This window comes from Astatotilapia calliptera, chromosome 18 (assembly GCF_900246225.1).
Source record: "Astatotilapia calliptera chromosome 18, fAstCal1.2, whole genome shotgun sequence".
NCBI lineage: Eukaryota > Metazoa > Chordata > Actinopteri > Cichliformes > Cichlidae > Astatotilapia > Astatotilapia calliptera.
In genome coordinates this window covers 27485324-27496209 of record NC_039319.1, presented here as the reverse complement: position 1 = coordinate 27496209, position 10886 = coordinate 27485324, and the positions used below count along the sequence as shown (strand labels likewise).

The 10886-nt window shown below is 39.5% G+C and overlaps 1 protein-coding gene across 1 annotated transcript; it reads left to right on the top strand.

Annotated features, from left to right (window-relative positions):
- Positions 1–1997: 1997 nt before the first annotated feature.
- Positions 1998–6536, top strand: LOC113011228 (solute carrier family 22 member 13-like). Its single transcript, XM_026150667.1, has 10 exons — positions 1998–2372; positions 2454–2557; positions 2711–2865; positions 3953–4121; positions 4205–4325; positions 4657–4751; positions 4849–5063; positions 5922–6030; positions 6128–6334; positions 6416–6536. The coding sequence occupies exons 1-10, from the start codon at positions 1998–2000 to the stop codon at positions 6483–6485; spliced, it is 1620 nt and encodes a 539-aa protein (XP_026006452.1). The 3' UTR covers positions 6486–6536.
- The last annotated feature ends 4350 nt before the right edge of the window (positions 6537–10886 follow it).

Sequence of the window (10886 nt, the reverse complement as noted above, 5' to 3'; positions counted from 1 at the left end):
TAATGATAATTATTATTATTATTATCATTACATATTTACATATCATTACATAAACAAAAAAAACCCAAACTCGTTAAAAAGCTGTTTTGTTGTTGTTTTTGTTTTTAGGTGTTTTTGTCGTTTCTAACTTGGAACTAGAAAAATTTGAACACTTAAGAGTTTCATAAATGATTCTTTGAGTAATTGTTTCCTGACTGCAGGTGTTTCTAGAAACTGGTCTCATGAAGAAACGAATAAAAATCATACATTACCCAGAGAAACTACGATCAGTACCAGTGTGGTGCTGTCCTGAGGTAGCAGCCATTTCCTAATAGTAAAAAATGAGTGTTGGTAGATAAGTGGCTCAGAGGGATGCCAGTCAAAGACAGATAAATGTGTTCAGTTATCCCAACTTTTCTTTATCCGTTAATTTCTTTATGCAAAAGTGTGATACCCAAAGCAAGTGTAGAACAAATGTTCCTTTAAAATCATCAACAATGTCTGCATTTAATGCGTTTTCCTACTGAAAATATTTTCAGTTTTAGAAATGTGAGTTGTTACCTCCAGGAGCCCTTTGACAGCTTCTTATCAGGTGGTAAACAAGCCAATAATACTTTAAATGGGCTGTCACTGCTATATTTACCATGGAAGTTACACATTTACATGTGGACTGATGTAGTCTGCTGAGTTTTATATTCAGCAGTTATCTCTGTGTTTTAAATGTGCAGTTAGATGCATATTTTTTTTTCCTGTGGAAGGGCTAGCTAACAGCCAGTGTTATCCTTTCTATAAAGGAAGTGTGTCCTAGATTCTTCCCAGGGTTTGGAACAGTGGCTGAAGTTTGATTTATTTGAACTGATCCATCTGTGTGTTCCTCAAACAGCACTTCAAAGGAAGTGTGATCTGGTGTATAGATTAGTGCCGCTAAATATGTTTGCATTTAATTGCCAACCTTGGTCCTCCTTTTTGTACATGTCATAACTTTTTTAATAGTTTTAGATTTAAAAAGATTGATTTTTTACAGGTTCACATAAAAATGGCAGGTTTTTGATTTACCGTGCGTATATGTATCCTTCAATAAAAGCCAGACAGTCACATATATATACTGTAGTCATGCATGCATTGATCTGTTATCTATATAACTGGTCTTTTATCTTTTACATCTATGTTGTGTGCCTTGGTATACCTTGACCCATGTTTAGACTGGATCTGTTTCTGTATCTTTAGCTTCTTCTGTTGTTTTCTACATCAAATTAAAAGGAAGAACAGTCAAAAGAGATGGAGATGAGACTGAATAAGACAAAAAATGCATTTTAAAAAGAAGAAAGGGAAGCAAACTTTTATTGCTCAATGATCTTTTGAATGTTTCTGCAGACCACGGCATGATAAGACCATTTTATTATCGAGTGTACAATAACTTTTACAGCATCTCCACCTTACATAACACATCTGCTTGTTTTGTTATGTAAGAGCACTGGGTCAGGTTTTATAAGAAGGAATATTATAAAACTTAGCGGATGATCTATTAAGCTATCTGCAAGGTGTCTTACTGTAAGTTATATACTGCACTGTCACTTATGTTTCTAACTCGCAGGGTCTTTCCCTACAACATACAGCACCTTGAAGCGACTATTGTTGTAAATTGTAAATCTATATAAATAAATTTGAATGGAATTGAATTGGATTGTTGGAAATAGCAAATTAAACTGAATTAAGGCGTTGGGATTGGGTCTGTTATTGAAATTTGCCACATTGCCAAAGCTCTTGTAATTGCTGAAGGTTTTTGGTGACCACACTCAGAGGAAACTAATTAAACAAAGTGAAATGAACAAAAGGCTCATGTCAGGTTAAACTATCATCTCCATCAGTGAGAGGAGTTTTCTCTATAAAATGAAATGTCTGCTGAAATGCTGTCTCATCCTTCCTGAAATACATGATCTGGGGTTTAAACATTAATAGGCACTGTTTAAAGGTCGTCGTCGGCCAGCATCTCTAAAGTGAAAGAAGGCGCCCTGAAAATGGCTGATTTCGGGGAGATTCTGCGGAGTATGGGGGAGTTTGGGTTATTTCAGAAGATCACCCTTTTTGCTCTCAGCTTCCCTAATGTTATTCTACCTTTCCACTTTGCCAGTGTACTTTTTATCCAGTCAGATCCAGACAGACGCTGCAACACAGACTGGATACTCAATGCTGCTCCTAACCTGACCACAGAGGAGCAGCTTAACCTGACCGTGCCTCGGGAAGACGATGGGACCTTCAGCAGATGTCGGATGTTCGTCCCAGTGGACTGGGACATCGGTGCCATCAGGGAGTACGGGCTCAATGAGACTACAAGGTGCCAGAGTGGATGGGTGTATGGGAACATGCTGTATGAAGCCACCATAGTCACTGATGTAGGTCTTGGTCTTTTATAATGTAAATAATGTGAACTTTTATGAATGAATGTCAGTAATATGGGTTATTTTTCTCCCCAGTTTGATCTAGTCTGTGACCGGGCTAGTTTGTTGGAGACAGCACAAACTGTCCTAATGGCTGGCATCCTTGTTGGCTGTCTCTTATTTGGACCTTTTGCAGAGTCGTAAGTAAATACTTGTAGTGTTAACGTTTGGATTTTTTTTTTTTTTTTTTTTGGTGCATTTGTGATATTTTTGTCACTTAATGTGAAACATCAACTAAATATTTAATTTGTCCAGAGGAGACAAAGTGACTTAAAGGATCTTATCTGTTGCAGGTTTGGTCGAAAAAGAGCATGTCAAATCCCAGCTGTTGTAATGGTGATATTTACTGTCACAACTGGATTATCGCCTAACTTCTACTTTTATCTGGCATCCCAGTTCATGGCGGGAGTTTGCTATGGGGGATATCGACTTAATGGCGTTATCCTGGGTAAAGTATTATCCCTTTCTTATCGTACTTTGTGTCAAACAGGTATATAAGTCTGATTTATATTGAAACTCACTGACTTATATCTTAGCTGTTGTTTGATAGCAATACATGTTTAAGTAAAAAAAATATTTATAATGCTTATATTCAGTATGAAAAGGTTATGTCATAGCAGGTAGTTGAGAAGCTCCCTGGTTGCAAAGCACCAGGTTTGGAAGCAATTTGAGTAAGTAATTGTCTTAAATATGTCTGAATTAAACGTTGTTATCAGTGCATGTTGCTCAAGCCTGTAGTGCTCGCTGGGTGAAACTCCTGCAGCAACACACAGACCTGATAACAGATAAAAAACATTTTTCCTCACTAAAAATTGAAAAATTGCTGACTTCTGATTAATTTTGGGGAGGTCTTCATTGTTACTGCGCACGGTGAAAGTTGACCTTGAAAAAAAATAAAATAAACCATATTGAGTAATAGATCATATGAAAGGGCATAGAGAGAGTTGAAAAATCTCAAGTTTTTACAGCCTGTAGAAACCATATGTTTCAGTCAGTTCTTCTCCATCAGTACTGATAAAGATAATAAAATACACCATTTTAGTATGTAATGCTTCAAGGTCATAGGTCAAAGGTCAGGGTCATACAAATTAGGAAAAAGCTTCAGCTTCCATTTGATCATCTCCAAACTTTCAAGTAATATATTAGTCATTGGGGGACATAAGTGCAGTCAACATTTCTCTTGTGCAATAATTGAATGGTTAATTGATAAATGAATTGTTTAAAAAAATGTATCACTGACTTTATATTTATTAATTTATTATACTTCCCTCTTTTTAAACTGTACTGATGTTTTTTATATTTTTATTTTTTATATGTTTCTTATATGGTCCCTTTTTATCGGTTTAAAAGTTGTTTTCTGACTTGAGCTCTATAGTACTGGTAATAATTTGTTATTCATTCTTTTTTCAATTAATGATTTTTTAAAACATTATTTGACAGCATTTTACCTTTTGTCTGCATTCAGGGCTCTGTAATTCCTGTCAACATTGTCTTTTGACCTTTTTTTTAAAAAATTAAATAAAAAAATGTTATAGCCACTGAATGGATCGGGGTGTCCAATCGTTCATGGGGGGCATGTGTGACTCAGCTATGTGGTGCAGTTGGACAGTGCCTCCTCGCTGGAATGATCTACTTTGTACGAAACTGGAGACTGGCTCAGCTGATCACGGCAGCTCCACTTGCATTGGTTGCTATTTATATATGGTGTGCATTAACTCTCTCATGATGCCATCCCTTATGACTGGTACATTTGAATTTATTAAGTGCCACTGGCCTGTTTTGGACAGGTTTATCCCGGAGTCAGCCAGGTGGTTGCTGGGCACTGGAAGGACAACGGAGGCTAAACAGCTAATCAAAAAAGCTGCAGCCATCAACAAGCGCACGGTTCCAAACTATCTGCTGGACCAGGTACCCTTCACAACATTCACTTCCCTTTGTATCGAGGCTTGAAAGGAATATTACATGCAGCAATAATAAAAGCTGCTATGTAATAAAATATTAGCAGTATAATGAGCAAATGATGGGTAATGATGGACTCTAATAAATAATAATAAAGTAAGCCTACTAGAACCACAAGGACACCGTGTCAACTTCTGAGGCCAAAGTTGCATTAGAAGGATAATAATTTAATGGACTGTGATGCAGTAAGTCAGACTTACATTTGTAAGGCTGTAGGATTAAATGATTGCTAACATGAGCAATGTTAGCATGATGTTGTGCTCACCCCTGTGCATTACAGATTATTGTGAAAGACCCTGAGAAAAAGGGAGGCATAAAAACTCTTATCCAATCAGCTGTGCTTAGGAAATATTTCTTTACCATAACATTGGCATGGTAAGTTATATTTTACACCTATCTGCTCTACCGAGCCTTTAATCGTCAGATCAAGTTGTGCAACTTGTATTTGAAATCCATCTCTGTCTTTCCCCAGGTTCTCGCTGAATGTTGCCTACTTCTGCCTTTCATTCAGTGTGGGAAAACTTGGCTTGAACATCTTCGTGACTCAGGCAGTATTTGGCCTGTCTGAAATACCAGCTCATATTCTGAGCATCTGGCTGCTGGAAGCAGTGGGAAGAAAACCATCTCTCATGGCAACACTTCTAATTGGAGGATTGTTGTGTCTCTTAATGCTAGCGGTTCCTCAAGGTAGAGCTCCTCAGATGTATTCACTCAGGACTGTTGTTTTGTTGGTTTGTTTGGTCTGTCCTGACTCTGCTCAGATCAGCTGGTTGTTGTGTTAGCTGCTTACAAAGCACCTGTGTTGCCAAAAAGGAAGTTGCAGGTTGCTCTCTGGTGGACAGTCTATGAGATGTCAATATTCCCCGCAAATACCTCTAAACCACAACATGGCAGAAGGGTGTTTCTTGTGTCTCTTCTTTACTTGTTTAATTTTCACTCACTGGCTGTTATAAATGCTGATATCTATGAATCGGCTCATAGCTAATAATGCTGGGCCATCAATACATGGTCCAGTTATATGTATTTGTTTATTTTTTTTCCTCTGATATTGTCTGTTTTTAGATGGCAGTGCCATTCAGTCATCTCACGATACTAAACACTAAAGGGCTTCTAACTGTCATGGTAAAATACAGGTGTAACTTTGCAAGTAACAAAATTCATCTGTTAAACCATAAGTGGGTCTCTGTGGTAAAGCCTAAACTAAAATCTGCTGAGGGGGGTGAAACTCCTGCAGCAACACACAGACCTGATAAAATGGAAATAATGAAGCAGCTATCATGAGCTCCATCCTGAAATCTTTGGAAGGTCATTGAGTGCAAACTTACAGCCGTGGAAACCCAGTACAGTTACAAAACTGTGAAAGAGATGGGGGACTAGTGAATTTGTAAGTCACAGATTCCAAGAAATGGGCCTGGACCCTTTTTGCTGATTTACAGACAGACCTTTGGGTTCTTAAATTTCTCTAAAATTATTATGTGAATGATGAAGGAAATATGAATTAGCTGCTTCTGAAAGCAGTAAACTTAATCTGTCAGTCTGTTTCAGGTTATGCTGTTGCTGTTACTGCGTTAGCAACCTGTGGACGTTTTCTCACTAACTGGGCAGGCTCCGTGTGCAATGTGTATGTTCAGGAGCTGTTTCCAACATCTTTTCGGTGAGCTGAGTCTCTCTCTCTCTCCTTGCCATTGCAGCCATAATGTTAGTGTGGCTCTCAAACTCTGTAGTCCTTAAAATATACATTCTTGTTTCAGACAAACAGCTTCTGGTTTGGGCTCTATTGTGTATCGAACTGGTGGTCTGATATCTCCACCAGTCAACATGTTGGCCATCTACCACTGGTCCATACCAATCATAGTCTACAGCAGCCTTACACTCATCAGTGGAGCTCTTGCCTTCTTGCTTCCTGAGACCAGAAGAAAAGAGCTTCCAGACTCAACTGATGAAGCTGAAGCCAATGGGTAATTAAGCTGCAAGCGAGACGGCAAACTCTTCAAACAATTTCTATAGTTTTAACCTCTCTGTTTTCCTTTTCCCTGCAGGACGAAGACTATGGAGAGGAACCAAAGTGGATCAAACTTACCTCCACAAAGAAAATCAACTAAGCTGTAATCTGAATATTTCAGTTGCTTCCTGTTTTGTTGCAGCAAACAACAAACACACAAGCTGGCAAAAACTTGATTGAAAACTTGATTTTTAAAAGTCAAGTCTCTCTTGATAGTGTTACTGTTTTTCTCATATACCTTAGCAGCAATAATTTGAAGTAGAGCAGGGCGATATGGCCAAAAATATTTATCACGATATATATTTGAAAATTTGCGATAACGATATAACCGACGATATAATTGATGCGAGACAAAATACAACTCCACAACATTACTAGCGCAAAAAGACAACCTTCCATTTATTTTCACTTAAACAAGAAGCTGGTTTTTATGTACATTAAAGCTTTATAAAAAATGTAACAGTGCAAATGCAAATTCCTTGCTGAAAGTTTAACCAAAAGGCATTTCCAGTAGAAATGGGCTGACATATCCTGAGCATAACCATGTATAATATCCACTGAAGTTAAAAAGAGGTGCTTTGCAACATTAAACTGCAGTGTGCAGTACATATTTTTCGGACCATAAGGTGCACGGGATTATAAGGCACATTAAGCGAAACAAAGCAGTCAGATAAATCAAACTTTATTAAACTCATTCTTCTTGCTTCCTCCACTTCTGTACCATTGATTTATTAATGAATGAATTCTGCTCTATTCCCATGTTGTTGCAGTATATTAATGACTAACCTTGTATTGTGGATGGATTATCTCAGTTGTTCTCCTGACTGAAGTTTGGTCCGTTTACAGAATCCTGCCATGCGATTGCATTTGTCTCTAGCTATCAGGAACTTTAACGTTAACTTTTATAAGTGGAAAAGTGTTAGTGTTCGTCCTCCAGCTTCACTGTTTATGTTATGCTAACATAGCTGTGTCGCTAGCAGTCAGGTAGCACATCATTATATACCAGCTAGCCCAACTTCAGTAACCCTACAAACGTCACTGCTGTTTAGTTTCCTGTCTTCATTTATGTTGGACGTGATAGCAGAGCTGTACGTTTGAATTTTTCCAGAAATCTCTGTCAGAACATGCTATATCATGCTTAGGTAACTAGCGAAACTAGCAAGCTAACTTCCGCTAGCTTCCTGCTAACTTCTAACTCCGTTAAATGTAATAACTTTTGTTTTCATGGATGCCTGGAAGTTAAACTTCATAGTTTCACCTGGTTAAGCAGCAATGCTGATCGTTTTATTAAAGATGAAAGAATTTAGACAGTTTTTAACTCTCAGTGATGCTGCAGTGTTGTTTGACCTGAAGAGACGGAGTTTAGGACCCAGATTACTCCCAGAAGAGCATCTTAGTCAGACAAATACAACAATAACGACGGCCGCTTGCATGTTCTGCAAAAAAATGTGCTTTGTCGTGTATCTGACCGACAAACACCACACCAGTTCCACATCAATGAAGTTGCACCATTTTTACAAACCAATTCTGGTTCATCTGTTTCACTCAACAATCGGCCATGTGCGTATGAAAACAAAGGCACTGCGCATGCGCGTTTTACTCATATTCTATCGCGATATTTCATTTTCCTATCGTTGCCTAACATTATACCAGTATTACCGTGAACGGTATAATATGGCCCAGCCCTAACTTGAAGTAATCATTTTCTGTATGGTTTTATTATGTTTTTATGTTATTATGTTATGGTTTTTATTATGTATGCCCACTCTTCTTAACATCATTGCTTCATAGGCCAGAACAGCATTTCTGTCAAGTTCAAGTTTAAACTTTGACTTGATTGTGAGACCCAACTTTAGACAAGGTTTTGCTGTCAGACAGACGGCCTCACATTTGACTCTAGAATATTTTAGTATAGAAGAGACTCAAGGCAAGTTCCTACAAATTTGCAAATCAAGCCCAAATCATCACCCCTCCACCAACGTGGGTGAAAACTGGTATGAGATTTTTGTGCTGATATGCTGTGTTTAGTTTTCACAAAACATGGTGCTGAGCATTACAGTCAAACATCTCCACTTTGGTCTCACCTGTCCAAAGGACATTGTTTTAGAAGCTTTGTGGTTTGTTCAGATGTCCTATGTTTTTACTTAATTATTAATTGAATAAGCAATGATCAATAACGTTATATCTTCTACTTTAGACTGAATTGTTTATTTCATTCTCAAATGCTTTTATGTTGAATAGTAACAAGTTGATTAAATAAAGAGACAAAGAGATATACAAATAAATTTATATTCATTCAAACTTTTCAGAGTGATGTCTGAGGTTAATTCTGAATAGTAATGAGCAGTGATTGTGTCTTTTTGTTCACAAACACACTGCTCATTTATAAATGCTGTAGCTTTAAGAGCAACCTCCCCAAAACCAGTCCAGTCCAACCAGTATGGCAACAACTGAAGTCAAAAATCCAGAACATCTGGCTTCATCCTGAAAGAAACCCAGTGGGTCATTGGTGCAAGCTGTTATCAAAAGATACAGTGGGTAAAATAAGTATTGAACATGCCACAATATTTTAGGTAAACATCCAAGACCCATCCAATCCACACAAGTAAAGTAATCAAACCACATATATCCATAAACTAAGTTATGTTTAATAATGAGAAATCACACGGGAAAAAAGTATTGAACACACAAAGAAAGGGAGATGGGAAATGGCATGACACCAGCTGACATCTATTGGAAATTAGAAAGTAACCCTGCCACTTAGTGCACATTTATATCAGCTGGTTCAGTCCCAACTGATATAAAAAGGTGTCTCATTACCAAGGTGTCACATAAGAAACATCTCTTGATGCATAAAACCAATAAGCTCCCTCGAGATATTTGCAACCGTATTGCTGCAAAATATACTGATGGCATAGGTTACAGAAGAATTTGCACTGTTGGAGCCATAATCCTGAAGTGGAAAGAACATTATTTCACCATAAAGGCTTTGTGGAGCCTTAACCGACCTCACCTGGAAGGGTGCCCCAGTGGACAAAGTAGTGCCAGGTGGCGTTTGTGCGGGGGAAGGAGGGTCTCTGTGGGGAACCCAGATGCCTAACTTATCCCTCTTTTTTTATTCTTCAGACTGATGCCCCAAACACAGGGCTGGGGGGCGTTTTGTTCCAGTGGTGTACATCAGCATGAAACCTGTCAGAGCAGGGGGGCAGGTACAGCACTGTAGAGAAGGAAGGCCTGGCCATCCACTGTCAGTCAACTATCTTTGTTATTACCTCTTGCCCTTTCATCCTCTTTTCGGATCATGCCTTGCTGCAATGGCTCAACCGCATGGATGCGGTGGTATCTGGCTCACCAGCATTTTAAGTTCAAAGTGGTCCAGGTGGTCACAGGGTGGGGTTGGGATAGACTAGGCCGGTAGTTCGTAAGAGATTACAGGATGACCCCAATCTCAGCAACAGGACCACTCTCAGCACTGACCAAGTTTGTTTGCTCTTGGAACTGTGTTCATTCCACATATTTCACATACAAGGGTGAGTACTACAGGCAGAAAGATGGGTGTGCCATGGGTTTCCCAGTTTCATCCATTGTGGCCAACACTTACATGGAAAAAGTGGAAAAGAGGGCTCTGTTATCCTACCTGGGAACACCAAGTTATTGGTTCAGGTATTCGTTTGGCTCTCGGCAAAGGCAGTCGCACTTTTCTCCTCTCCTCCTTCCCCTTATCTTCCCTGCTTAGCCTCTGTGTCCTTGTCTTGTCTCGTGTGTATTACTTTCCCTGGAACACTCTCTCTCAGTCTGTTCTCTAAAACCTATAAGAGAATTATGGATTTGATCAACTGGTCTCTGAATGCTATTGACACCCTTTTCTCAACGAGAAGTCTGGGCTCGGGAGAGCCTGAGTGCCCTGGAGGGACTTTCCCTGCCGGATACACGATGGACGGGTGGCAGACATGGAGGGTCGTGTGCCTGGCGGGACTGTCGATCGAGGACGCTGAAGATATCTACCTATTCGGAACCACGATAACAGGGTTCTTGCTGATCGGAGCTGGCTTGGCCTTGGTTTATCGGAGAATTAAGAAAGCTGAACCGGCTGTTCAAACCCCCCCAAGGCTGCCCGCTGGGATTGAAACGATGGGACGAGGCGCAACTTCTCAGAATGGGCTCACAGAGTGCAGCATGGTTAAGATCTTGGAGAGGCTTACGGCTGCCGTGAATACTTAGAATAACACCTCTGAGCAAAAGTTGGATTACATCTTGGAACAGCTCACTGCGGTCGTGAGGTCTCAGAATCTGCTCTTTGAGCACAAGAGTGACAAGACCACGGAACGCAAGTTTGATAACATCATGGAGAAACTCGCGGTTTCCCAACGGGAGATTGAGAGACCAGTGTTGGAGTGTTAAAGAACAGCTTTGAAATTCTCATGAGCTGCTCGCATAAAAGAAAAATCAACAACATCAACATCATAATGCGGACACCCCTTCGGCGCCAGCTGTGGGCTCAAGACTGG

Excerpts from the sequence above, each read along its gene's own strand:
- LOC113011228 (XM_026150667.1), top strand. The coding sequence starts at position 1,998 with ATGGCTGATTTCGGGGAGATTCTGCGGAGTATGGGGGAGTTTGGGTTA. Across the intron at positions 2,373-2,453 it reads AAGCCACCATAGTCACTGAT|TTTGATCTAGTCTGTGACCG; the intron begins GTAGGTCTTGGT and ends TTTTCTCCCCAG. Across the intron at positions 2,866-3,952 it reads ACTTAATGGCGTTATCCTGG|CCACTGAATGGATCGGGGTG; the intron begins GTAAAGTATTAT and ends AAAATGTTATAG.